Here is a 26,858-nt window from a genome sequence, read left to right as displayed (position 1 = left end):
CCCTCCCTCCCTCCCTCCCTCCATCACCCTCCCTCTGTCTCTCTCCCTCCCACCTCTGCCATCTCAGAGAAGAAGGGGAGAAAGTCATTAGGCACAAATGGGAAAGAGCAAGCCAGTGGTTGCTATAGCCATGAAGTCAGGGCAGTCCTTGGAGTCACTGAGAGATTGTGAGAGGATTGCACTGGGGAGTATCTGCCGGGAGAATACAATACATTTTCAGCTCATTAAGTTAGATAAACAAATGGCTGAGCGTAGGAGAAGCTAAGAGCCATGGACTTCAACGGGAAGACGGAGCAAAGTAGGTGATCATGATATGAACACTTTTTGTTTATTAACAATGGTAATACTCATTTTAGAGAATTTATTTATCTTCTGACAGGATGTAACTGAACATGTCTAGAACTTGTTTTATTTGTGTGTGTTATTAGGATCAACTGACCCTGAAAGGCAGCTGAGGTGTGGTGGGACAGCATCGGGAAATTTCTCTGAAGGCACTGGAAACATCGCGTTTGCAGCCTTTTTTTTATTTGATATGGATAAGCAGAGGTGCTGAGAACACATTGACGGAGATGGGCAACGCAATGCGAGGTGTCATCGCCTTCATTCCCTCGGACCGATGTCAACGCTTCCTAGTGGGGGACCTGAAGGAGATGCCATTAGACCGGACCCTTGACCTGAGCAGCCGCCAGCTGCGTCGTCTGCCTGTTGTCGCCTGTGTCTTTGATGAGCTGGTGAAGCTTTACCTGAGTGACAATAACCTCAGCAGCTTACCAGCGGAGATTCAGGGTCTGAAGAAACTGCAACTCCTGGCCCTGGACTTTAACTGCTTCGAGGAGCTCCCTGCAGCGATATGCAGATTGCCTCAGCTCAGCACCCTTTACCTGGGCAACAACAGGCTTTATCACCTTCCCAGAGAACTGAAAGACCTCAAGGAACTCAGCACTCTGTGGCTGGAGACTAATTGTTTCACAGCTTTCCCTAGGGTGGTGTGTGAGCTCTCAAATCTAAAGACCCTGCACCTCGGTTATAACCAGATACGGAGTTTACCCAGTGAACTCCAACAGCTGGAAGAGCTGCGGAGTATCTGGCTCGCGGGGAACCAGCTCACAGAGTTTCCACCAGTTTTGCTGGATATGCAGTTGCTGGCTGTCATTGACGTGGATCGGAACAAGATACGGTACTTCCCGCCCCTGACTCACCTGCAGGGGCTGAAGCTGGTCATCTATGACCACAACCCCTGTGTTAACGCCCCAGCGGTGGCGGAGGGGGTCAGAAGGGTCGGGCGCTGGGCAGACAGCTCGGACGATGACCTGGAAGAGGACGTGTCAAAAGCAGCGAGCGAAACTGCGGCTGAGGACGTGGAAGTCAACCCTGAGGAGCAGCACAACATGTAGGGTCAGGGAAATGACCTTCAGCTGTGGTGAGGTGCGACTGGCAGGCCTCTCACTTGTGTGGCGTCCTGGAGCACTTAAAGCAAAGTAGACTGTTGTACATCAGGCCGATGGTATTCGGTCCATGTATGGAAAAGCCATGAGCTTTGATATAAGTCACAATGCAAAAGACTGTACAAATGATCACTGTGTGAAAACTAAATATGTTGTCATGTCTTTGATTACTGATATTGTGTTAATTCTGGGGGGAAAAAAATGCTCATCTTGAGATTATCAATCAATCTCTATTTATAGCACACTTTCCATACATTGAAATAAGGCACAAAGAGCTTGAGATGAAAGCATTAACTGTGCGATCTTATAATGAATTATTTTTATTGTTTGGGGGATTTCACAGTGCTTCAAATGTATTACAAAGTTTGGTGACAAGTAAGCTGACATTTCACTTAATAAAGAAAGATGTATTGTACAAGCAGTAGAACGATACACAGGGACAGTCTTCCTTTTCTATCAAAGTTTCAAGGTCTCTTTGGATCTCCATTTGCACAGGGAGGCCTGCGTTACTCTCTCTGTGTCATGATCTGAGAATTCACCCATATTCTTCTGTGAATAAAATTAAATGACATATCCACGACTCCATCATTACACTGTGTTGCTGTTTGCTAACCCTGAGTGGTGCATTTAGAGAATTAAAAAAGAAAGAAAAAACAGGGCTCGGCTGAATTTCTTGCTCCAGCCGAGTTTGAGATAATATCTGTGTCTGCTCAGGCTAAAAATGGTTAGGTTTTTAATACAAGTGATGGATGGTTTAAGTCAATTAGCGCACTCCTTATCCAGACCACTGCATAATTCATCTGATAGATGGAGGCTGTGGCTTTGAATAAGGACTGCTAATGGAGCCTAGGATCATCACCATATGGTTCTGGTTTAAAAGAGATAATAAATGCAGCCTTTCCTGTTTCTCGGCATGTTGGGAAAATGTCCAGTAAACAAGAACATATACACAATCTGGGTGTATTTCAACAAAAATGAAGACAGAGTTTTCAAAACGGCTACAATTCAGCGGTTCTTTTTTCTTGGAATGAGGCAATCTTCACGTTAACTGCTATAGTTCCAACTTTAATAGTAACAGAACTATCAGAGGTTTCATACACGTATGAAGACATTTCATTCAAATACAGTGCAAGTCAAACACAAACTTTTTAGATATGGAAGTCCTATGTCAACAGTGAGTTGCATTGACTTTTTGAAAGTCCTCTTACAAGAAAAGAGGAAAAAATATGTCATGTGTACACAGTAGCACAGTGAGACTTGTCCTTTCTGTTCAACCCAGGTCTGTCAAAATCTTTTTAGGTTCAGGGACACCATCCAGACATTTTTGCTACTTGGCCATGAAAAGGTTGGTCCAGGGGTCTTGACAAGAGCAATAGGTTTGTCTCTGCTCAGTGAAATATCTTACCAGGGATTCAAACTGGCAATCTCCCAGTTCCAAGTTTGGGTAACTAGCCTCTAAGCCAGCACACCCTCTCTTTCATCTTTAAACGAGGGGTTTTCCAGATAAAACCAGAAAGATTTTTGTCACAGCATCTAAATTAAAAAAAAAAAGGCAAATTCAATTTAAAACTTTTGTTAGAGCTTCTTTATTAAGTAACAGGTGAACGACAAAGAAAAATGTTGTTTTTTTTTTTAAAGATTTCTAATGCATTAATAACACATAATCTTTTATCCACAGGGGAACATCAGAGATAGATAAGTGCTTCATAGTTTATCATCTTTGGTACAAAATGTGACAAACACTTGATCCTTACATTAACAGGTGCAGGGAAAAGTGGATCAAACTGTAAATGCTGAGCCACATACCAAAAAATAAGAAAAATTCATGCTTCCCCTATAACAACTTTACAAAGAGCTTATTCCTTTAAACATTCTCCATCCCTCTTTTACAATATGCTTATTGGTGGTAAATAACAGACATGTGTCACATGACTTATTAAACTCAAATATAACTTAAAAGACCCTTTTAAAAATGTCTGAATGTCTGATTGTAACGAAAGCATAAATACATTTTCCCAGCGTTACATTTAGCAAACTGCACTCAAAATACAAAGACCTGATTGAATGAACACCAACTGCGTAAACACAGTCAAGCTGGAACTCAATGTGCCACGGCTCAAAGCTATCCGTCACACCGAGACAAAACATCTATTTGCACGAAGACATATTTAATTAACGGATCGAATTGCTTGTATCCCCCAGGCTTGAACCCAACGTACATTTTTTTTTCAAGGAAACTATAAAAAAACAAAACATCTATTTGTGGCCAAAAATTCCAAACCTAATAACTTTCAAAGTGCATCTTCGAGAGAGTGTCACGAGAACTTAAAAATTCTTTCAAGAATAGTCATTTCCATTCCAAAACTTTAACAGAATTCATGGTATTTGAACTAATCAGTAGAGTCACTTTGTACGGTCATCCTGATGGTTGAGATTATATGAAAGCTCACCCCCTTTATGTGGTGGCTCTGATATGAGGAACTTCAAATTGACAGACACAGACTTTAAAATCCAAGTAAGTTCAGCAGACCCGGTGTGTTGACCTGTTACCAAACATCTGTTCACTGACAAGACAGCTGAATAAGCCAAAGCTGGAATGTAACATCAGCAAAACCCAAATGGCACAAACATAAGATCTGTAACAGCCATGCCATGACAAAAAAGAAAAATGCACTGAGGTTAAACTTACAATGAGGTAAACTGTTATTGAGACATGAAGCTGCAGTGTGAAAGCTAAAAACACAACAATGTCATGCAAGTGGAGTTAGTTTAACTCAAGCAGTAGGTTTGCTTTTATCTAGCCGTCTCTGCCAAGTCACATTCAAGCTGCTGAGGAATGATAAGACATAATGCGGCAGCGGTACATTTCGCGGAGTGTGATTAGGGTGGTTCACAGGCTCATCCAGGGTCCGGGTCTCTGCCGGAGCACCGTCTCACCGGGCCCAGCTGGCAATGAACCATTCACCATTTCAACGCCCTCTTCCCCCTCCTCCTTTGGCTCTGCTGGTTCCTCGGAGTCATGGGATTCTTCTTCCTTGTTATCTGGTGCATCAGGCCCAGAGGCATCGGGGATGACAGAGGCATCCTTTGACGGTGGCTCTGCTGGTGTGTCACTTCCCTGGAAATCATATGCATCAGTCACAGAGCCAATCACTGCTGGAGCCCTGAGGTCCTTGAAGGAGTTTTCCTTCTCCATGCGCTTTCGGGCCACCTCTGTCCTCTGCTGGATGCGGGTGTTGTCCCCAATCATCACTCTGACTCTGACTTGATCTGGTGGCCAAATTCCTCCCCACACAAACTGCAGGTAACTGAAAAGCACGATGACACTGAGGAAGGCAAAGTTGGAAGCCACGCCAATCACTGCAGAGGTCAGGGGGAAGTTGTACAGAACGTATCGTACACCAGTGAAGTAAGCATGTATACGGAGCTGAGATGAATAGATCTGTACCCGTTTGGACTGGATCTCGATGAATGCACCAATGGTGGGTTGATAAGCATTCGACTTGTAGCCTGAGAAGAGCTCCACTTCTATCAGTTGCTTCTGCTCACTCATTCCAGTTAGAAGGAAAGGAGAAAAAAATAAAGTGCTCAAGGTCTGCAAGAGGCTGGAGCGGTAGTGCAGCATTGTCGATCTTCCCACTGAGGAGACGATCTTCCCACCCTTGGTGTAACAGGACATCTTGACCATGAACATACCAAGCTGTTCATTCACTGGTGACTCTGGCATCTCCAGCTCCAGGGACACCCGGTATGGCTGACTGTAAGCCATCACATGGTCCCGGTCATTCTTCATGAAGGAGATGTTGGCTTTGGGGTGGGAGCAGAGCGCCGACTGCAAACTATCACAATCAGAGTTGTAGTAGAAATGCACAGGCGTGGAGAAGCTCACCGTGGGCATGTAGGAGTAATAGAAGCTGCCGTAGAGGAAGATGGACACCCAGAGCAGCAGAACCAGGACGCAGAACAAGGCAGCAGCCTGAAATAAGGTGCGCCGGGCTTTGAGGAGAGTCACAGCCGCCACATCTTGCATCCAGTGGAGAACGGGTGACATCGCACCCCCCATCGTGTCTGGTCCGGAGCCCACCGACCGTCCTCTGGTGCTCGGCTGGGCTGTCGTCCTTCTTTCGTACCCCGTGGACTGCTGCCGCTGGGGCGATGGATCTTTATATTGATACATGAGTGGGCGGCTCCAGTCGAAAACTGTGAAATCGCTTTTCTTCACCCTCCCATGTCAAGTGTGTTCAGCTCAGCAGCACACTAGTCAGTCCCAGCCACTGCCCGTTCGCTTCACAGGACGACGACAATGTTAAACAAACTACAAAGTATGGTCTTCTTCTTCTTCTTTTTAGTACTAAGTATGTTAAAGACTGATTTTTTTTTTTTTTTGTTTGTCAATGACACATAAGGACAGTTTCTTCGCTTATTATCAGCTTAGCTAGCCTTTCGCACACACAAAAACATGACCCAACAACCTGGAAGTGAATCCCCACTGAAGTTAGCCTCCACTTTGTCGCTTCCGGTTTGGCAGCGCCCCGGAAGTGACGTATCGGAAACTAACTTCAGCGGAGTGTCTTTTGTGTGCCGCCCGCTGCTGCGACAGCGTCTGGTGACGGGCCTGCGCTTACACGAACATACATGGGGAAGAAGAGTCGTCTCACCGGAGGAGCGGTTGGTCGGAGAACCATCCTGCAGCTGTCCCCTCCCGGGACTCGCGCTGGGAATGCTGGAGAAGAAGCGGCGTCGGCGTCTGAGGGTAGGTTTTAAGATGTAGCGGTTTTAGCATCCCGCTAGCTTCATGCTACAATTCAGTTGTGTGAAAAGGGGGCCCACCAGGCATAAATCAACATATAGGTCAGTGTTAGGCTATTGTTATAGTTATATGTGTGAATAACGCGATGTTCAAGTACAGATAAAAGCTGGGGTTGTTTTAGCTTCTTTTTATATTTTAAAGCAAACCTTGAAGTTCCACGCTAAGCTAGCGGTAGGTTGGCCTGCCAAGACAGGCTTACGGTAAAATGGCAAATGGTTGACTTAACATAACGTATATATCACAAACTCGATGGTCTCTTTAGAAATTTGGTTAGAGCCACGGATTGTGGTTGAGAGATGTATTTTCCTGGTATCCGGTCGTCAGTGTTTGGATGCTCCACCGTGCGCGTGTTTGGAGCAAACGTTGGCGCTTCACGTTTTACCTTTTCGTTCCAGATGAACAGGACGGTGATGTAAACAGATTCCTGAAACGTACAAACATGAAGACAGCAGCAGTGAAGGCCACAGGTGAAGAATCTCAATGTGAATGATTCTCATGTATACAGCCAGAGGAAGATAACATTTTAAATGATTGTATTGTCTCATGTGTTAGAGGGCTTGTCCTTGCTTGGAGCCTATGAAGACAGTGATGAAGAAGATGCTGGAGACTCCCATCGTTCAACTGCAAAACCCCAGTCAGCAGACATTGACAGCACATTGGCCAATTTTATGGCTGTGAGTACCCATGAGTAATGCAATAAAAGACCCAAATGTTGTTTTTTCACTTGATTGATTGCTGGTGGTTGTTTTGGAATAAGCATGCTTAACATCTGTTGGGCAGATTTATCTGAAGTGATACTGATATTCTGCTTTTGTAATCTCCTCTGTTTGCTTGTGGAAGTCAATATGATACTTTGTTTAATCCATTAATTAATTAACTAAATGTGCAGTCGTTGAGGCCATTTGTTCCATAGTTGTCGGTTTTATTATTACCTTTGCTAAAATGAAATGAGCAGGTTTATATATTCAGTGTTGCCAAACCAATGCAAAGGGGTTTCTTTTCTTTCAAAAATCAGGACACAGTCAGCCACGATTGGCAGCACAGTGTTTTGCTGTAATCTAAAAGAAAACACTGTTTTAAGATCTGTCATTGATCCTTAAACGGTAGGACTCCAACGAGATGGATTTTTATTACAATTTCCGAAGTTGTCTCAGTAGTCGTAATCATTTGATGTGCAAACTATTGCACTGATGTGTCATTCTTGTGAGTGAAATCTCATCTTAGACATGAAAGTAAGCTTTTTTTTTTTTCTCCCTGTCATCCCAGGAAATTGATGCCATCACAACTCAACCAACTCCAGATGACACAACATCTAATCCTTCAGATCCAAACACTGTACCGCCCAAACCAGAAGGCAGTGCTCAGCATCCAGCTGCCAGTGATGGGGCAAATCAAAACAATGCAGACTTTGAGTACAATACACAGTACTCTCTGGCAGGAGGTAACAATCTTTATTTTAAGGTGTGCGTACATAAGAGATTTTTTTTTGTTTCACTTGAACAAAAGTAAAACATTCCAAAGATGGGTGGAATTCAAAGATCTTCACTTTATTAAAACCATTTTTGTTTCATTTGATGGATGTGTTTTTTTTCTTGTTGTTTTAAGGGTGAATTCATTACTGTCCATAATATAGTACTGTTGGATTTATTGATTTGTTTTGAAACATTTCCTTCATGTGCTGCTGTTGCAGTTGGTGTAGAGATGGGTGACTGGCAGGAGGTGTGGGACGAGAACTCTGGCTGCCATTACTACTGGAACACTCAGACTAACGAGGTGTCCTGGGAGCTCCCGCACTATCTGGCTGATCAGGTGCAAAACCTGAGTCAGCATGGCAACAGGTAGAGCACACTGACAGCTGGGTTCATAGCATGGTCACAAGTTCTGAAATAGGAAATTTATCCTTGAAGCCCGATGAAGTAATTTTGTTACTTGTGGTGAAATTAATCTGTGTTTTGTGTCTTTTTATTTTCTCCGTAGCTCTAGTGTAAATGGCAATGGTACAGGCCATGCAGGTTACTATGCTGAGGAAAATGTTGCCTCGGCTGCAGCACCAACAACAGTGAAAGAGACCAAAGTGAAGGCAAGTTTCAGTCAAACATCAAGTGGAGTGATTGTTTTTCTGTTACTAATTTTTTTTCTTTCTCTAAAAGGAGGTAATTGAGAGTGTAGTAGGTCTCACGAGTGAAGAGGAGGAGCGTCGTGGAGTGGCTGCATCGCTCCTTGGTCCTTTGATCTCCTCCGAAGTGAAAGAGGCAGAAGAAAAATGGAGGAAAAAACTGCTCAGAGGCTTGGACGAGCCGGAGAACAGTTTAGATTCTGATGGGGAGGGTGTTCGTCCAGTGGGATCCCCCTCGATACCCTGCCTGGACTCGGAATCGGCACCAACAGTCCAGAAAGACGTTTCCACCAAGAAACAGTCTGGAGACACCTCTGAGGCTGAAGAGGAAACGGAAGAAGACACAGTGGAGCTCGAGCTTGCTCTTGAAAGAAAAAAGGTGGGTGGTCAATGCCGTATATAGATTTGATTATTGGCTGGAACTATTTTCAAACTCCCATTGTACAGGATGGTGGGTTCTGTTTTCTTGGTGAGTAGCAAATTTTGATCTTGGTAACTCAATTATTGCACCTGACTCTTAGGCTGAACTCCGAGCTTTGGAGGAAGGCGACGGGAGTGCGGGGGGCTCCAGTCCTAGCTCTGAGACGAGCCAAGACGTCTCTGCCTCCCGTGGTCAGTTATTGAAAAAGAACCGGTGGAAGACTGTCTTTCCCTGTGCTGCCAGCCCCGACTCAAACAGCAGAGGGTCCGACTTAGTGGACAGCACAGACTCGGGTGAGTTCAAGTAAAGATGGGTAGTTCTTAAACATTCAGGAGCGGGTGATATTCTGTTAAAATATTAATGTGTAAAATACATTTTTCTTGTTTCTTGTGGCAGTTTCTAAAGTTTTAGAAAGTGTCACAGAAGGAGAAGACAAGGAAGTGAAAGACTCCGAAGACAAAACAGCTTCGAAGCCGCCTGTGAAAGAGGAGACGGAAACATCTGAGCTCAAAGTGGAAACACCTGAGCTCAAGGTAACTACCTTGCTAAAATCAACCCTGACAGTTTTGATATTCTCTTACTAGACACAAGTTAATTGTGTGTGTAATTGTAGTTTCAGATTGGAGAACTGGCAAACACCTTAACCAGCAAGATGGAGTTCCTGGGAATAAACAAAAAGGCGATCTCAAACTTCCAGCTTCTTCTGCTACAGACTGAGGTAAGAGGATAATAATTCAGTGTCAAACAGTATTTACTAACTTTTATTTAGAGCCGTATTGCAAAAATGTTCCTGTAATTTTTTTCCGTATGATTTCGCACTTGGTCATGTTGGTGACTAACGTCTAAAATGCACATCATAATCCATCATGGAGTGTTATTCAAGGACTTTCTTAGAAATTAATTCTCCTGTGACTCATCTGTCATCTGACTGTTTAGTTGTTCAGTCTTTTAAATGATTGAACTCACTCTGCTCGTCTCCGGCTCTTTTTCATTTTCTTTTTTCCAGACAAGAATCGCTGACTGGAGGGAGGGTGCTCTGAATGGCGTCTATCTTCGCCGCAGGCTTCAGGAAGCTGCCGAACACATAAAATATTACGAACTTAACGCCACCCCTAAAGGCTGGTCCTGCCACTGGGACAGGTACGCGCTCCTTACCTTTCACATCTCTAAACTCCCTCGCCCCCCTCCAAAGCAAAACCCTTTACCGTGTGACGATGCCTCCCTCAGTGCCGAGGTTGCAGACTGTGTATCATGACTTGGGGGAGATGTTTAACCCAGTCCGAGTGGATCAAAAATACTTACGAGAGACAGACTCTTGAGGGTTTGTGTGATGCAGTCCTTACATGTGAGGCTGCATCCACTCAGGGCCAGCCTGCTTCCTGTTAAATGATCCTGCCGCAGAGACGACTCCCTAAGCCCCGTTTGCGGAGGGCATTTGTAAACTGATTAAGTCAGTGGAAAGCCTGGGAGGGGGTGTATGGTAGGGGGCTGGTTGCCTGGGAGAGCTTTGCACTTTGCAGGACTACAACCCCCAGAATGCAATGCAGACAGAGTGATGCCGTGGAAGCGACGAGTGTCACGCATCAATAAAAGGTGAAGACGGAGCAATGACGGGAATCCAGCAGGTCAGACCAACTCTTATTCCATATGTCTTCCTGTTTTGTTTATTTTTTACTTTCTTCTGATGTAAAATGAGTTGACTGTGTGCTTGTTCTGGAATATGGTTGTTGATGATGATGCTGATGATGATGATGATGTTCTTCCCTGGCGTGTTCCTGTGTCTGGGAGGCAATGGTTGTCTAAAACAGAACAATGTGACAACCATGGTGTGAGCTGCTGATTGCTACTTTCAGGACCTTGATGATTTGTTTTACTTTAAATATTCTTGAAAGCAAGGTGGGTTTCCCTGTCCACACCCAGAACCACATTCTAATTGGCCTTTAGTCCCCGGATGGCTAAAATTGCTGTCCACACCAACATCACTGTGGCCGTAATGTCCACATTCTTGCCCCAGTGACCCAGGGTATCAAGGCGCTCGGCAAGTTTCGAGGCTGGTGGTTAAGACTCTTGCCTTTTATCTCTGTTGTCCCACTCTTTAGAGAGCACAGGCGGTATTTCTATGTGAAGGACCGGACCGGTTCCTCGCAGTGGGATTTTCCAACAGAAGAGGACAAGGAGGATGACCCAAAAAACGGCAAATCACAGACATCAAGCCAAGGAGAAAACAAATCGTCTACATCTGCCGGTGGGCTACTGCTGCCGTCTCTGTTTTGAGTGTGTGGGTGTTTTGGAGTCTGTTTACACAGCAACGGTGTTTGGAGCCTCTGAAAACTGCTTCTAAGGTAGAAGTTTTTGCAAATGCTATAACTCCCTCTCTGTGTAGACCACAGAAAGGCTGCTACTGCACCTGCACGTTGTGGCTTTAGTGAATCATTTTCCAAGAAAACATGCGGAAGTACATTAACAGTAGACAGTGGCCACTAAGGTGTCGTGACTCCCTGTCCATATTCTTGCTATTTGGTAGTTGTATGGTTAACAGTCATTGTAATAGCAATCCAACTTGGTCTTCTGTCCAGACAGATTTCCATGTACTTGCCGTTGTTAATATTTATGGGACATTGTTCTCTGCATACATGTTTGTGTCGTTTCGTTGCAAAAACAAAAAGGGCGCTAGTGGGTGCCGACAAGAAAACTGTTGTTTTCGGTGTTTGTGCCGTAAACAGATATTGTTTTCAAAAGGTTGCCATGTGAGTGTGAAATGAAAATGCATCAATGTTTCCACTTGAAGCGTGGGTCTTACAGTTCTTCCCGTACAGTAGTTTTCTCAGTGCTGTGTAACTTCGTTTCGCTGATCATAAAACTTTGGATTGAAAGGAAAAAAAAACAGGTTTTCTTTTCTCAACAGGACCTCCTCCGTTTGCTGCCCCACCACATCCACCTCCCGAGTCCAGCACATCATCTGTTTGGCCCCCTCCCCAGCCACCGCTTCCCAACAGCCCTCCTCCACCACCGTCCAACTACCCCCCACCTCCACCTCTCCCGCCAGGCTCGCCCCCTCCCCCTCCCCCTCCTCCTGACAGTGATGGAGAGATCATGGAGGTGGAGATGGAGATGGACGACGACGACGAGGAGCCTCCCGCTCCTGGAACTGAAGACGATGGCAGCGGGAGGCCTCCTTTGCCCCCCGGCATGGCTGGGATGAAGGTATGGCAGAAAAACACGATACAGAAGTACATTCAAAACGGAGAATTCAAAGCTTTTAACTTCTTTGTTCCTGTTTTACACACAGATTATTGAGCCATCAGGTTCCCTGGGAAAGGGTCAAAAACGAAAAGCCAGCCAGCTTGGAAAGACCATAACAATCGGCAGCAGTCCCATTCTCTACACACAGCCAGCTGTCAGTGCAGGTAAAAGCACCCCACTGCCTCTGATATAAGAGTGTCAAATGTTTTCCAGCCATCATGGAACCAAGCCAATCTCCGTTGTTTCCAGGTTTCGCCCTGTCTGCAGCCCCTCTGATGTCGGCAGCTGCTTATTGGGCTGTGCCAGCTGTGGCGGCACCTTTAGTCCCCTGTGAACCTCCTGCCCCTCCTCTACCAGCCCTGCCTCCTCAGCCACCACTGCCACCACCCCAGCCGCCATTTGAGCCTCCCGGAGCCAAACCTCTGCCCGTGGACAAGAGCAAAAAACCAAAAAAGGAGAAGGTTAGTCTAATTTAAATTTACACGAAGCGCTCCCTTCAACCCCATTCGTTGTTAAATTCAGATGTTTCACACTTATATTTTGACTAATTCCTCATCTGCATCTTCAGTCCAAGAAAAGTAAGACCAAAATGCCCTCCTTGGTGAAGAAGTGGCAGACCATCCAGAAGGAGTTGGATGAAGAAGAGAAGAGCAGCTCCAGTGATGAAGACAGAGACCAGCTCAACAAGAAGAGTATTGAAGACTGGAAGCAACAGCAGCTCATGACGTATGGTTCAGAACAGACACTATACTGTTTCCACAGCTTAATCAATGCTGTGCATACAATCTAACTGAGTTCTCACTGTTTTTAAACTTTCAGGGGAAAAGCCTCAAAGAATGCCAACTTCGAGGCGTTGCCTGACGACTGGAGGGACCGTTTGAAAAAACGGAAGATGATGAACAGCACATAACACCCAGCCGAAGTCGTCTATCCCTTAGTCAGCCTTTTTAAAATGCATTTCATTTCCGTGAACGGCCATATCCAGTTGAATTTGTTCAGTGACCAGTGGACATGAACATCACGTGATCTGATGAGACCTACAGAAGCCCCTCCTTGGCGGGCCATTCACACAGAGGGGCCTAAATGTCTTTATTTTTTGGGATTTTGGAGGTATATTTGTTAATGTGCCAAATGTCCTCGGGTCATCAAATTATCAGTATTTGGTCATCACTCTGTAAAGACCCATTTAGACAGTACAGTATATTGGTTGGCTTTTTTTTAAAGATCATTTTTACAACTGTATATAAGCTGTATAATGGGAGAAGTAATGTTTGTGAAAAGGGAAGGGAATGCCATTGAACTTGTATATTTTGTAAAAAGTTATTAAAAAATTCAAAGCGATACCGTTTTTTTCTTTTGTGGAATTTATTTTTTTTTGTGAGGACACAATATGCTGGACATTTTCAAGGGAACCTAATAAGTGGGTACAGGATTAGCTTGAATATGTTTAGTTGGCTTAGGTGACATGGTCAGCCGAGCAGTAGGCGATCACAATCGGAAGCTTCAACGTTGAACCAGCCTGAATCGCTTCAGAAAGTGACAAAGTGCACACAACTGTTGTCAAGAGACGAAAATACCAGGAGCAAGTGGACGAACATTTAGGATAAAGACGACTAAACTGACAAGATGCAGAGAGATGGGGTTACCTGCTGTGGGATTTGTTTGTGAATTGACCTTGTCATTGCAATATGATTGTTTTCAATCGTATTGGGAAAAAAAAAGTGTGACGTTGCCAACGTGATGACATCACGGTTGAGCACGTGTCCATCTTTGGATAAACTTAAACTGAAGCTGGTAATAGTATACCTTTATATTGATAAACTAAAGAAAAAAGAAACTTTATTGCCCAGAAGAAAACAAAAAACGTAAGTTTTTCTCGACAATCTTGCTTCTGAGGCCCTAGTCAATATTTCCATGGCAACCACAGTGTTGTTGCGCAAATCCGTTGCTTGGTAACAGTGTGTGTGCGCGCGTGTGTGTGTGTAGACAGATCGCTCCAGTCTGTGGTGGCTGTCCAGCTCGCTTCTGTGTGTATTATGCGAATACTTCCTTTATACACGAAGAATAATGAAACAAGAGGAAGATGAGACGCTGACGGACAGTCATAAATCCCGCGGGACGCTTTAGCTGAGGTTAGTGTCGCAGCTGAAGCTAACTTGATTTAGCAACCTGAGGCTGTACTTGGCTAACTTTGATAATGGTGAGCTACAACTTTAGGGTTCAGTTTGATACATTTCAGCAAAATTACTGTTAAAAATGCCGTGTGTTGAAGACTGACATCGTGCAGTTGGTTTAAGCTCGGTTTAGTAAAGAAATGTGTGACTGCTGATGGTGTTTGTAGGGAGAGAGACCGGTGGAGATGCCGGTCAGAAATCCCTCCAACACCTCTCATGTGAGTTTTTTAAACTTGCTTTTATTTTCTAGAAATTTCACTGCAAAAATCAAAAATATTTACATATTTCATAAAAAAAAACTGCATCACTGATTTCCACCACTTTTTATCAGGACTTATTTGGAATTTATGATCCCATCAGTCATCACAACCACTCTGATATGAATGTGAAATGCTTGTGTTGAAAATCAGTAATTGTATGTTTATGAAGATTTGAATAAGGACTTAATGCTGTTTCATTGTAATAAATGAACACTAAAAAAAAAACAAAAAAAAAAACACAGCACTAAAATAACTAACATGAATTGTTATCTCATCAGGATGACAGTTTTGACATGTTTCCAAACCAGACAGAGGAAACATCGCACATGGCAGTCTCTACCATCAGAAACTGGTGGAATGAGTGCCAGGTGGAAAAACTGGACTCCAACACAGAGGAAGATGAGGATGAGTTAACTGGGAGGAAACAGAGTAAGCTATCTTTACACAGGCCATGATAACATGCATGTGCAATGTGTGCATCACACCTTTGCTGACAGTTGAGTGTGACATTGGTACAGTGGCTTTGTGATGCTGTTGTGTTGGAAGAAAATGCAGTGAACTCAATTTTAGCTCATTATATATTAAACAAGAGCTCTTTTGTGGATGAGGTGATTAAATCGATCAGGTGCAGCTTAATCCTTTTGCCTTGTTTGGCCTAGGTAATGCAAAGGGGTCACACACCTGATAAAAAATGTATATCTTAAATTGTGCATGCTGTGAGAACAGAAGATGAAGACGCTCTCATTTAATATGCGATTCATGTTTATGTTCAGTGACCCTAAACCTGAGCGAGACGCTGCGGACCAGGCAGCTGCTCATTAACTTTGATGGTGGTCGACCAGTTTGGAGTCTCAGGGCGCCGCTGGACCTGGTGAACTTCCCATCGATCCCTCGTCCTCGATGGCCCATCGAGTGTGAGGTCGTCAACGACGTTATTCAGCACATCGGTACCGTAATTCAATTTTAGCTCAACTGTTATGTCAGTTGGCCAACTAGTAATGTTGTTAAATCTTTATTGAAGGCTGCAGTCAACCAAAGAGCAGTTCAGTTCAAGCTTATTTCTATAGCGCCAAATACAACGCAGTCATTTCAAGGCACTTTCACAGAGAAAAACCAGCAGTTCCACATAAGCAAGCAGAGGAGATGGTAGAAAGGAAAAATAGGAATTTTTAATAGGAAGAAATCTGCAGAACCAGACTCAGAGGTGGAGACTTCATGTAAAACCAACCTCAGAGGTGGAAAGTTTCTGCTGCTCTGCTTGGGGAGAACATATAGAAAGACGGAAAAGTGTAGGAAAGATGGACAAGGATTCAAACCCTGCTTGGGGTAGAGGTTTGAAATTCTCTATTCAATTTAAATAAAATGTGAGCCTAATGGACTGAGCTGAGTCAAACAAACCATCCAGTGTTGAGTATAGCAATAATAAGTTTGTCATGTCTTTTTTTCCTGTATGACAGAGTGGGATCCCCCAGAGCCAGAGCCTTTTTATCAGCCCACAGGACTTGAGAGGACACCCCTGCAGGTCGGAGAGGAGAAGGGGAATTTGGTCTACTGCATTGACCATGGTAACTTGTTAATAAACACCTTTATATTGCGCATTCAAATTATTGGCATGGTTGATTATGTATTAAGGGGTGCAAAAATGCATTAAAATAATACAATAACAGAAACTAAATATTACTCAAAAAGTTATTCAATTATTGTTGCTATTTTATACGAGTGTTTGATCATGTGTTGTGAAAGTTTTGAGAAAATCAGCACAAAATAATGTTTAATTGAAAGTTTCTACAAATTAAACTTTTCATGCTCATTCTCTTCTTTGATTCTTTCTCTTAAGTCACCAAGCAACCGTATTTCACCTGCTCTCGAGTTGGAGGAAGCAAGGGACCCATAAAGAACGCCACTCCTTATGACAATCAGACACAATTCACTCTTGAGTTTGAGTCACGCTTTGAGAGCGGGAACCTTCAGAAGGCCGTCCAAGTGTGAGTCTGAGCAGAACAGTGAATTACTGTCTCAGCTTATCAAGCATTGCATTTTCAGTCCTGTATTTTTCTCATTAATCCTCGCCTCTCTTTTTTTCTTCCCTGCTCAGGGGTGTTTACGGCTATGAGCTCACTTTGCGCACAGACTTGTACACCACAAAGCACACACAGTGGTTCTACTTCAGGGTCCGGAACATGAAGGCTGGAGTGACGTACCGCTTCACCATCGTCAACCTGATGAAGAGCAGCAGCCTGTATTCTGTGGGTATGAGGCCACTTCTCTACTCTGAGAGGGCTGCTGGAGAAAACGGCGTTGGGTGGCAGCGCGCAGGCTCCAATATTAGATACTACCCGAATGGCAATGAAGTAAGTGCTATTGAAAATGTCCTCAAAATCCATCATCACTGGACCCAACTTTTAAAGTTCATCTAATCATTAAGATATTATGTCTTTTTAGAGTGCAAAGGACAACAATGGCGACAACATTCCCTTGTACTCGCTGTCCTGGACGCTTCAGTTTCCCTATGACTCCGACACCTGCTACTTGGCCCACTGCTACCCTTACACCTACTCACACCTGCAGTGCTACCTGAGGCGCGTATCTTCCAACCCCGCGGTCGCATCGTACTGCAAAGTGCGAGTCTTGTGCCACAGCCTGGCTGGGAATGCCGTGTATGTGCTGACCATCACGTCTCTGGGCGTTGGCAAACTGGAGGGCAGGGCCAAGAAGGCTGTGGTGGTGACGGCCCGGGTGCACCCCGGTGAAACCAACGGGTCCTGGATGATGGAGGGATTGCTGGATTTCCTGCTCGGGGACTCAGATGATGCTCAACTACTCAGGAACACTTTTGTTTTTAAGGTGGTCCTTACCTCTTTTCTTCCTCAGTATAATGCGTGTCAGTGTTTCAGCTTGTCCTCTGAATGGCTTCAATATACTGTTAAAATAAAAGTCACGACCATTACATCAGTTTTTAATTGTGATCGCTGTACTTTATCGTGTGCAGGTGGTGCCAATGCTGAACCCAGATGGCGTGGTGGTGGGGAATGGCCGCTGCTCTCTGGCTGGCAGAGACCTCAATAGAAACTACAAGACGTTGCTCAGGGATGCCTTTCCGTGTGTGTGGCACACGCGAAATATGGTGGAAAGGCAAGATCTGATGGCCACATGATAAAATACAATGCTCCTTAACCACAGAATTCTGACTCTTTGTTTTTATGGTTCATTTATTGCATTTCTTTGTTTTTCTTCTTGCATTTTTGCCTCTGAATATTGATCACAGTTTTGTTCTGAATGGAGCTCTGCTTCTGTACTTTCCACAGACTCTTGGCTGAGACAGAGGTCGTCCTGTACTGTGACTTTCATGGCCACAGCCGTAAGAACAATGTGTTCATGTACGGCTGTAACACCCGAGGGAACGCTTCACTCAAACTCCACGAGAGAGTCTTTCCACTGATGATGAGCAAGAATGCCTGTAGTAAGGTAAAGTAACCTTTTATGCTTTATTCAACCTTTAACATGTGGGTTTTACCCAAGAAAAAAAGTTTCTCAAACACTGTGACATCTTCTAAAATCCCTAATAAACTGCTAAAACTCTGCCAGTGTCTGACTGTACACAGACGATGGTGTCCTTCTACATTATCTAAGTGACACTCTTCTTCAGTTCTCCTTTAAGAGCTGCAAATTTCGAGTGCAGAAGAGCAAAGAGGGCACAGGACGAATCGTCATGTGGAGACTTGGCATCAAGAACAGCTACACCATGGAGGCCACCTTCGGAGGCTCAACGCTGGGTGAGTGTACACTGTTTGAATCCAAGTTGGTGAGTTTTGTGTGTATCTTGTCTGAGAAGCTTTCATTTGTTCTGATGTTAGGCGACAGGACAGGAACACATTTTACCACTCGAGACCTGAAGTCCTTGGGCTTTTGCTTTTGTGACACCCTGCTTGACTATTGTGACCCCAATCCATCAAAGGTGGGAGATGAATGCGTCCAGCTCCATTTTCAACCTCAATCTGACAAAGGAACATAATTATTTTTGCAAATCTGATACCTTTATACACCATTCTTAGATTTGAGCATTATGTGTCTTCTGTGGTTTTTATTTCAGATTATTTACTGTCTGAAAGAGCTGACAGCACTGCTGAGGAAGCAGGCCAGAGAGCGACTTGGTAAAGATTTGGGCACTGACTGTCGCTTCTCGGTGTCGGATTTGGAAACCAGGTGAAATAATGTCTTTTTTTTTAAATTAAAGAATAACTGCATTTGTGATATCAATTTGCAATGTTCATTTGAATGTGTAAAATCCTCCTTCGCGATGTCAGCACCAGCGGTTCCAACAGCTCGGACTCAGATGGACCCCCAGTTCATCTACTGAACCAACCAAAAACTACCATACCACAGGTATGGCAATTAACCTAATGTCCAGTACTATACTGTTTCCATTCTTTATGTTTGCTGTTTTTTTCATCGTGACTGTGCAAAAACGACTTTAGATCAATCAGTGTACCGAGTCGTCCTGTTCTCCGCAGCAAACTCCAGTGAAGAAGAAGAAAAGACGCTTGAGGAATCGCAGAGAAAGGAACAGGTTGCTGTCAGACAGAGAGAAGAATAGTCTTCTGCCAAAGGTCCAGCACATCAACATCAGTAATACAGTAAGCTTAAAAGACAGCCGCATTTGAGTCCTCACATAATGTATTAATGAGCTCATGAATTTCCTGTTCATGCTCTCTGCAGAGCTCCAACTCGCCTCAAGACGACTCAGGTAAAAAGAGCGCCCTTGTCAAGCCCGATGGACAACACAGGAAGAAATGGCGGGTATGAAATTGATTTAGAAGACAGATCTAATAATTAAAATGATTCATTTCATGTTTCCTGAGCCGCTCCGGTTCACAGCTTCTATCTGTGTCTTTGTGCAGTTAAATGGCCTCATCAGAAAAGAAGGGATCCCTCCCACTGATACCCATCCTGGAGAAGTCAGACAGGTGACACTGTGGCAGGGCTGCGAGCCCATCTCGGTAAGGATGACCCAGAACACCGGGACTGAATCCTCTCAATGAATCATCCTTGTGTCGTTTTGTCAATCCTGTTATAAACATATTGTTCGGACAGAACCATTAGTTCAAATCTGCAGTGCAACTACTTTAGATGATAGATTGTAAGACAAGTCATCTTATCTGATACTTTTTTTTTTTTTCTAGAATGCTTGTCCGGAACAGATAAGTGCCCCATCCATGCGACACAGACCAAAAGCATCTCCACACGTCGGCACATACTCTCCTCACACGGGTAGGGTTCTCAGAAAGGCACAATAACTTCTAACCATCAAGACGTCAGCAGTGAACAGTCGGTTTTCACAGGAGGCGCAGTGATGGACGCCAGACGGTGGAGATGTCCCTCTCAGCTGCTGCACCTGAGCGCTCTCCTCCTGCCGTCACCCAACTGCTCACACTCAAAGCACCAGCACCCCCACAGCAGCCGGCAGTGCTTTGCTTCATATAAAGTCTGCAAAGGTTTGTCTGAATGTAAGCTTTGACCAGCTCTCACTGAATATTTCATCTTTATTTATCTGTAGTAAAACCTGTCTCTCTTTCAGGGCCATCACCTGCATTGACGTCGCCCCACAGGTATATTTCAAAATGAGATTCTGTCCTCGTCAGTAGAGGGGATGCTGGAGCAGCGATGATCCCGAGCTTACAGAACCGAATGCTGAGAAGATCCTCATCATTCAGAACTGCTTTGTTTCTTCTGTTGTAGATCTCCTTCCTTCATGCATGTCAAGATGTTTCCGGATGTCGTGACGCCAAAGCGCCTGCTGTCAAGCTTCAACACCGTGAAGTTCACCGGGCACATTTTCCAAGACAGAAGCACTCTGCGAGTTTCAGAGCGTTACCTCATCCCAGACACTTCCTCCACCTCAAATCCTGACAGAAATAAGACCAACTACCGGAGTGAGGCACAGGAATATTTGGCAGAAGGTTCCGATGCAACGTGTAACATTGTATTTTTTAAATCCAATTCTTAATCGAGAGGTGTCTTCAGCTTTTCATTTTTCACTCTCATTTCAGTGGCCAAATCGCTGCTGGGGTGTGAACCAGTCATGGAGCAGACCCAGAAACACAACACGCCTCTGAAAGAGTCAGAATCATCTGCAAACTCATTTGTGCCTTGGCCAAGGGACTCAAGTGGAAAAAGGTTAATATAGCTTTGATTACTTAAAGCACCAATTTTAGATATTCATGATTGGCTGTCCTGATTAGACTGTTTTGATTTACTTCCTTTTTAGTTTGACCAGTCGATGCGAAGACACTACAGAGGACAAAAGACGTGGGGACGTTTTACCCCGCTTGTCAAAACCTTCCACCCTTCCACACCCACAGAGGGACACACTCAGTGGGCTTCAGCCCGGGGACCCCAGGCACTACCAGTTCAGGAAGGAAAGCCAAAGAAGTCCTCAAGAGGCAGCGCTCACCGGACAATCACAGTCTGCCCAGTCACAGGCCAGAGCATTTACAACCTGAAGAACAAGTGATGTGAAACATTTCTGGACGATAAAGAACTTCAACCAGTGTGCTAAACACAAAAGAGAACTTTAAACTCATGTACAGATGACTTGAAATATTGACTATTTAGAATATAGTTTGACACAAGGGAAGTGACACTTAATAATTAAAAAAAGCATTTGTATATCCTTTCAAGAACCTTCCCCATGAGTTATTCGATTATTTTCTTCAGTTCCTCAAGTATAACAAATAATACACAGGTGGTGTGGCATGTATGGGTTGTTTATTATAAAACTGTAACAACAACACAATACCACTGGCTGTTTCAAGTACAAAAATACATATATTAAAAATACTTCTTTTAGTTAACAGTGACGGGCAGCAACCCATGTTTTAACATGTAATACATGATGTGACGGTGAAGGAAAAGTCTTAGTGTGACTGCAGGCAAATCGAAGTTCAGTCAAACTTTTGGAGAACAAATTGCTCTCTTTGCCTGACGATGTCCCGGAGTGCAGCAAAACCAAAGAAGACCTGTATCAGCACAGGAAGAAGCAAAAAAAACAACATAATAATAAAATAAGAATCCATTCAAGATAAAACAAGTACAACTAAACAGTGTGCAAAGAGAACATTAGAGAACAACACAAACTAGTATTTGAGAAGATAGCTGCCATACCTGTGTGAGTATGAATGTAGTGAAGATTATGTGAACGCTTCTCTCCAATGGCAGGATGAGGATGGCTTCATTAAGGAGCTGAAAGAGGATGAGTGGAAACTGCAGGAGGATGGTCAGCAACCAAAATCCTGCCAACTCTGGGAGCTTCCACAAACAAAAGCATTACATAATATTAACTTAAATGTGAAGTTAAGTACCGGTATATGTCAAGCTGAGAGATCTATTACCTTTTCTTGTAGATTCCCAGTGTAACCAAGATAGAGTCTAATGGCCTCAATCAAAGTCATCAGACAAAGGATGGTCACAAGGACAAACTTGTAGTGGTCTCCTATGGCATGATACTGGCAGAAATGAAAAAAAAAACACTGCTTGATTTTTTTTTTTTATTACAAAACATTCCAATACTTGTTTCACCAAGAAACATTTTTTAATGTTGATTCACATGCTTCATGTGAAACGTTGAAATCAAGGCCGATTCTTCTTCTATCAGTATTTTCCTATTTGGGGGCCACAATCGATCATCTTTTAATACCTACCGTCTCCTTTACCCCTCTGCATCAAAGAAAAACAATACATTCTCCTACAATTAAAAGGCTGACTGCAGTCACAGTGGAATAATTTTACATGGTGTCTTAATTAGGGTTTTAGATCGTCATGTGGTACTGAATCAAGAGATTCATTCATATTTTAATCACAGAAATATACCTAAAAGGTTTAAAAGCAGAGACACTTATTTACTTCTGACTTTGTTATTTAGTTTCAAAGTCACATAAGACAAAATATAGAATGTTAAAAAAAACATTTTTGACCCCCTTGTCCTAATGTATTCATCCTCAATTTTGTCAATTCAGTATTTAGTGTTTGTTGGTGATACGAGCCTCTTGTTCGTTGACATTTCATGCATTTATTGCTGGTTTTAACGCAGCTGAAGCATCACTTCCTTCACTTTCCCTCATTGTCTCACCTTGAGGTGCAGCATTACAGTTTCACTGATCCACCACAAGGGGAAGAACCACATGTTAAAGTACAGCGACATCTGGAGCTGCAGGTTGGACAGAACCCGTTTGTCTGGAAGCAGAGAGGCAGAGAGGCAGCACATCAGACGGGACAAGCTAGACAATTAAAAGTTGCGCACGTCCGAAAGCTTCACTTGAGGCTAACGCGATGTAAACACTGAGGCGGGGCTGCTGCGGCGATGCTAACATCTGCTAACAGAGCCAAACCTCACCGCGTGAGAAAACGGGGTCCTGGTCGTTTGAGGAAGCTCCTGCCTGAGTCCGAGCGAACAAAACATTCCGTAAAAACTCTTCTGACCGTCGTGTGATTGTCAGCGGTAGGTCCATGTCGGCAAAACGATCCCAAAACGAAAGGAAACGAGCAGAAAATGACAGAAACACAGTGGGAGGAGAGTGAACGCCAGACCGTTTCTATGGAAACCGAGAAAATCTCGCGCTACACTAAAACCTCGCGGGAATTGTTTTTTCAACTAAACTTTTTTTATTTATTTATTTGTAAAAAACTGCATGGAGTATATGGTACTGTAAATCTTTGTTACATTTGCTGCAAAGCTACAGACAAGTATTACAAAATGAAAGACAATATATACTGAACTACTAAAAGAGATAAAAGATGGAAGGAAAAGGTTACAATAAACAAATGGAACATTTAGTGGAAAAAAGTCTAGGGTTTCTCTCTGCGTGTGTTTTTCTCCTTACATTTCAAACCTGAAAAATACTGACACAGTTCCTTATGAAGAATATGACAATTTGGTTTTGTTTCTATTATATTCATGTTTGTGTGATGAATTTTCCAGTGATCAAACTTGTGGTAAAGGCTGAATTGTGTTGCCTCTCTTTGAAACCCAAAAAGCAGCTCCAGTTTATGCTTGACTTTCATGATTAATATTTTTCACTCTTGAAGCAAATAGTACAACCAGTTAGAGCATCCTCCCTCTAAGAAGAACCGGGAAACAAGCCACTCCCATTTTTATAAAAATTGGAAAGAACTTTTGGAAGACTGTTAGTTTGGGCGGGAGAGAATGGCTCACAGTCAGGAGCATTTCAGCTGCTCCTCTGCTCAGGGTAACAGAAAGATCCTACTGCCTATGGATACAGCTTCTGTAGGAAATTCTTAAAATAGTTCTACGGAGGAAAACAAAAACAAAGAAAAGAAAGAAGAACAAGTAGAAGACAGAAGACCTGTAAAAATGGAGGAAAACAAGAAGACATCCAGTCAAAGTGGCACTGCCGATCATTCCTCAGGCGCCGATGTGCCATGTGATGCTTGCAGTGGGAAGAGAAAACGAAAAGCAGAGATGTTCTGTCGATTGTGTCTGGCCTCTTTTTGTGAGACTCATCTGAAGGATCATTGTGTGGTGCCACAACTGAAGAAGCACAAGCTGATACCAACCTCAGCAGGGATGAAAGAAAGCTTCTGCCGCCAACACAAGAACCCCCTCCAGATTTTCTGCCGGACTGACCGGCAGCTTTTGTGCTGGGTGTGTGCACTGACCGAGCACGGAGGCCATGATGTGGTGCAAGTCCAAAAACAGACCAGGATGCAGGTAATTCAGTTCAGCCAAAGTTCATACCAAAATCTTTTTATGTTCACACTGGAACTGAAGCTGTTGGTTTTGATAGGCACAGCTGGACAAGTTTAAACAAGAAATCCAAAACAGAATGGCGGTTTTGGAGGGAAATGAGTCAGAGCTGGCAAAAGCGGCAAACTCGGTCCGAGTAAGTGTTTTTTAAATTGAGGTTTATCCCTCTTATTCACTGGACAGTCTGTGTTGTGTTTTTAAAAGTTGATATAAGATCCTATGTTTTCATAAAATGGGTTCACTGTGATAGCAGAAATGCATTAAGGACAGTTTTTGGGGGGAACTGTAGCATTTGTCTCTTGTGGAGGGATTTCCCGGCATCACATGACTCATCAGGAAAGCGGGAAAAAAATTCATTTGAGCCAAAGTTTCAGGAAGTAAATAACTGCTTCCTTTCATGAATGATTCATCCAGGTCTGCAGAAATAATGGAATAGCCAGTGATATTTATTTTTCATGGTTCATGCACAAATATATATATATAAAAAACAAGCTTTTGAAAATCCTGTTTGTAATCAAATCAAATCTAATGAAGACTAACATGTTTGGGTCAGAATCGTAAAGTTTCATCAGTCATGTCATAATAAATGTGACATGTTTTCTATCAGGATGCTGCCTGGAAGGTGTGTGATGATTTTGAGCAAGTGTGCAAGGAGCAGGTCCGGCTGTTTACTAAGTCAATGGAGGCAGCGTGTTTTGACATGAGAGCAAAAGTCGGACAGATACAGAAATCTGCACTTGACAAAATCAGCAGGGACAGTCAGCACGTGAAGCGAGAAGCATCGGAGCTGCAGAGGGAGGAGAATAAACTCTGCCAGCTTTCACAAACTCTTGATCGAATTGAGTTTCTCCAGGTGAGGAAAGTTGTTTTAATGTCTCATTTTATATTGTATTTTCCCCATGGAGTCTGAATATTTCTTTGCCTTTTGCAGGGTTTTTACACTTTCAAGCTGCCTGCGTTCACAGATTCATGTGAAAGATCGAAGGTGGTGAAGGAGTTCGTCACTGCACAAGAGAATATTCTGAAAGCTTTCTCAGAAAAACATCAGAACGAATCATTCGATCAGCCTTTAACAGCTTTGGGTAGGAATGAATTTTGATTTTTGAACTTATTCTACAGTATTTTGAACCATTTGTTTTTAATTTTTCTTTTTTTTCTTTTTAGGACGTAAAGATATCAAGACTAAATACCGTAAAATCAAGAAAGACCCTCTCTTGTTATGTGATCGTAAGTATGAGCCAAATAACCTCTACCTTTCTGTACAAGCTTGCAGGTAATTGTCACTTGCTAAATGAATATTTCACCTTCCTCGCAGGCCCCATGTTAAAGCTTGATTCCAACACGGCTGCAAACGGCCTTCACTTATCTGATGACAAGAAAGAGATGTCATTCCGTGGCGGGGTTTCTCGCTATCGCCCCGAAAGATTCACCCATTTTTACCAAGCTCTGTGTGAAAAAGGCTTAAGAGGAGCGCATTACTGGGAAGTGATGTGGGATGTTGGGGTTGTTGATGTGGCTGTGTCCTACAAAAACATCGGAAGGAAGGGATCTGACAACAGCTGCTGTTTCGGCCACAATGAGTTTTCTTGGAAGTTGCAGTGTGGTTCATCTTCTTGCACATTTTGGCACAATAATTTTTTCAGAGACCAAATTCCTCCAGTTCGATCCCGCAGATTAGGAGTACATCTTGATTACCACAAAGGAACACTGGGTTTCTACAGTGTTTCTGAAAGTCACACGAAAACGCTGTTGCATCAGACCCAGACGACCTTCACTCAGCCTCTCTTTCCTGGATTTTCAGTTGATTTAGGCGCGACACTGACGATATGCAACATCTGAGTCATTATACCCGAGCTGAACAATTCAGTGACAGACACAGCTGACATCAATATGAACACCTGGATACTTGTGAGGCCCTGTTTCTGAGGCCTCTGGTTTGTAAATGACCTAAACGTTTTATTTTTTAAGATTTCTATCATTCATTCCCACAAAGAAAAGCCAATCAGCAATTTGGCACCAGGAGGAAGTTGGCACTTCTGTTCTCTTCACACATCCCAGGCATGTTCCTCGTAAATGTGACATAATGTCATGGTGGAATAAATTAGACTCTCCAACAGTAAAACGTTCATCACCAAGAAGCGTTGTTGCAAAAAAACACAGATTTCCTCACTCTCTGGCCACATTCATGCATGCTGATATCTAGAAATCATCTTTTGTTCAATCTCTAGGAAGAAACAAATAAACTTATCTCTTCAGTTACAATTTGACCTTTGTGCAAGATGCGCTTCAGGATGATCATGATTACATGTACTATATTTGAAGAATTTTATGCAACATATTTTAGTGCTAGAGAAGACATAGTTTGCTTTATATACCGTAATATTTTGTGTTCACATATGTAGGAGGTAGCATGCACACTGCTCACACTCCATTGGGAGTAACTTGACGTTTAGTGTCCTGAAAATGGTTTAATATGGACAGGACATGATGGGAGAACGAGGGTGGAACAGGTTTTTACTGCTGGTTTTACTCCTTTTCTAAATGTGCTTTCATCTATCCAGTGTTAATCGAATGTATTTACCCATACACATAAGAAGGGAGTATTTCTTCTTCAATATATTCTTTTTCT

General features: G+C 43.4%; 6 protein-coding genes across 6 annotated transcripts; 4 read left to right on the top strand and 2 right to left on the bottom strand.

Annotated features, from left to right (window-relative positions):
* The first annotated feature begins 204 nt into the window (after positions 1–204).
* lrrc10 (leucine rich repeat containing 10) lies at positions 205–1,568 on the top strand. Its single transcript, XM_030097278.1, has 2 exons — positions 205–298; positions 429–1,568. Exon 2 carries the CDS (start codon positions 570–572, stop codon positions 1,392–1,394), a length of 825 nt encoding a protein of 274 aa, XP_029953138.1. The 5' UTR covers positions 205–298; positions 429–569; the 3' UTR covers positions 1,395–1,568.
* A 1,522-nt stretch (positions 1,569–3,090) lies between these two features.
* Positions 3,091–5,964, bottom strand: bscl2 (BSCL2 lipid droplet biogenesis associated, seipin). Its single transcript, XM_030097277.1, has one exon. The coding sequence runs from the start codon at positions 5,620–5,622 to the stop codon at positions 4,336–4,338; it is 1,287 nt and encodes a 428-aa protein (XP_029953137.1). The 5' UTR covers positions 5,623–5,964; the 3' UTR covers positions 3,091–4,335.
* Positions 5,965–5,971: 7 nt separating this feature from the next.
* fnbp4 (formin binding protein 4) lies at positions 5,972–13,376 on the top strand. Its single transcript, XM_030097272.1, has 17 exons — positions 5,972–6,198; positions 6,651–6,722; positions 6,808–6,929; positions 7,522–7,696; positions 7,946–8,093; positions 8,233–8,335; positions 8,406–8,750; positions 8,893–9,085; positions 9,189–9,325; positions 9,406–9,510; positions 9,799–9,932; positions 10,892–11,037; positions 11,698–11,996; positions 12,082–12,199; positions 12,285–12,496; positions 12,604–12,761; positions 12,855–13,376. Exons 1-17 carry the CDS (start codon positions 6,081–6,083, stop codon positions 12,943–12,945), a joined length of 2,676 nt encoding a protein of 891 aa, XP_029953132.1. The 5' UTR covers positions 5,972–6,080; the 3' UTR covers positions 12,946–13,376.
* Positions 13,377–14,394: 1,018 nt separating this feature from the next.
* Positions 14,395–20,985, top strand: agbl2 (AGBL carboxypeptidase 2). Its single transcript, XM_030096939.1, has 21 exons — positions 14,395–14,431; positions 14,782–14,898; positions 15,243–15,416; positions 15,927–16,034; positions 16,307–16,454; positions 16,565–16,820; positions 16,912–17,313; positions 17,459–17,601; positions 17,775–17,934; positions 18,116–18,242; positions 18,324–18,424; positions 18,560–18,672; positions 18,774–18,852; positions 18,981–19,103; positions 19,186–19,266; positions 19,368–19,466; positions 19,742–19,961; positions 20,045–20,075; positions 20,206–20,426; positions 20,517–20,586; positions 20,829–20,985. The coding sequence occupies exons 1-21, from the start codon at positions 14,395–14,397 to the stop codon at positions 20,983–20,985; spliced, it is 2,967 nt and encodes a 988-aa protein (XP_029952799.1).
* Positions 20,986–21,275: 290 nt separating this feature from the next.
* Positions 21,276–23,042, bottom strand: tmem17 (transmembrane protein 17). The gene is made up of 5 exons (XM_030096668.1): positions 22,859–23,042; positions 22,595–22,698; positions 21,858–21,971; positions 21,631–21,774; positions 21,276–21,485 (listed from the first exon to the last, which is right to left on the bottom strand). Exons 1-5 carry the CDS (start codon positions 22,971–22,973, stop codon positions 21,411–21,413), a joined length of 552 nt encoding a protein of 183 aa, XP_029952528.1. The 5' UTR covers positions 22,974–23,042; the 3' UTR covers positions 21,276–21,410.
* Positions 23,043–23,836: 794 nt separating this feature from the next.
* LOC115392344 (tripartite motif-containing protein 16-like) lies at positions 23,837–26,068 on the top strand. Its single transcript, XM_030096938.1, has 6 exons — positions 23,837–24,193; positions 24,270–24,365; positions 24,837–25,082; positions 25,161–25,311; positions 25,394–25,456; positions 25,545–26,068. Exons 1-6 carry the CDS (start codon positions 23,837–23,839, stop codon positions 26,066–26,068), a joined length of 1,437 nt encoding a protein of 478 aa, XP_029952798.1.
* Positions 26,069–26,858: the final 790 nt, after the last annotated feature.

Source organism: Salarias fasciatus, chromosome 7 (assembly GCF_902148845.1).
Source record: "Salarias fasciatus chromosome 7, fSalaFa1.1, whole genome shotgun sequence".
Lineage (NCBI taxonomy): Eukaryota > Metazoa > Chordata > Actinopteri > Blenniiformes > Blenniidae > Salarias > Salarias fasciatus.
The sequence above is the reverse complement of the archived record's forward strand: the minus strand, read 5'-3'. Positions and strand labels throughout refer to the sequence as shown.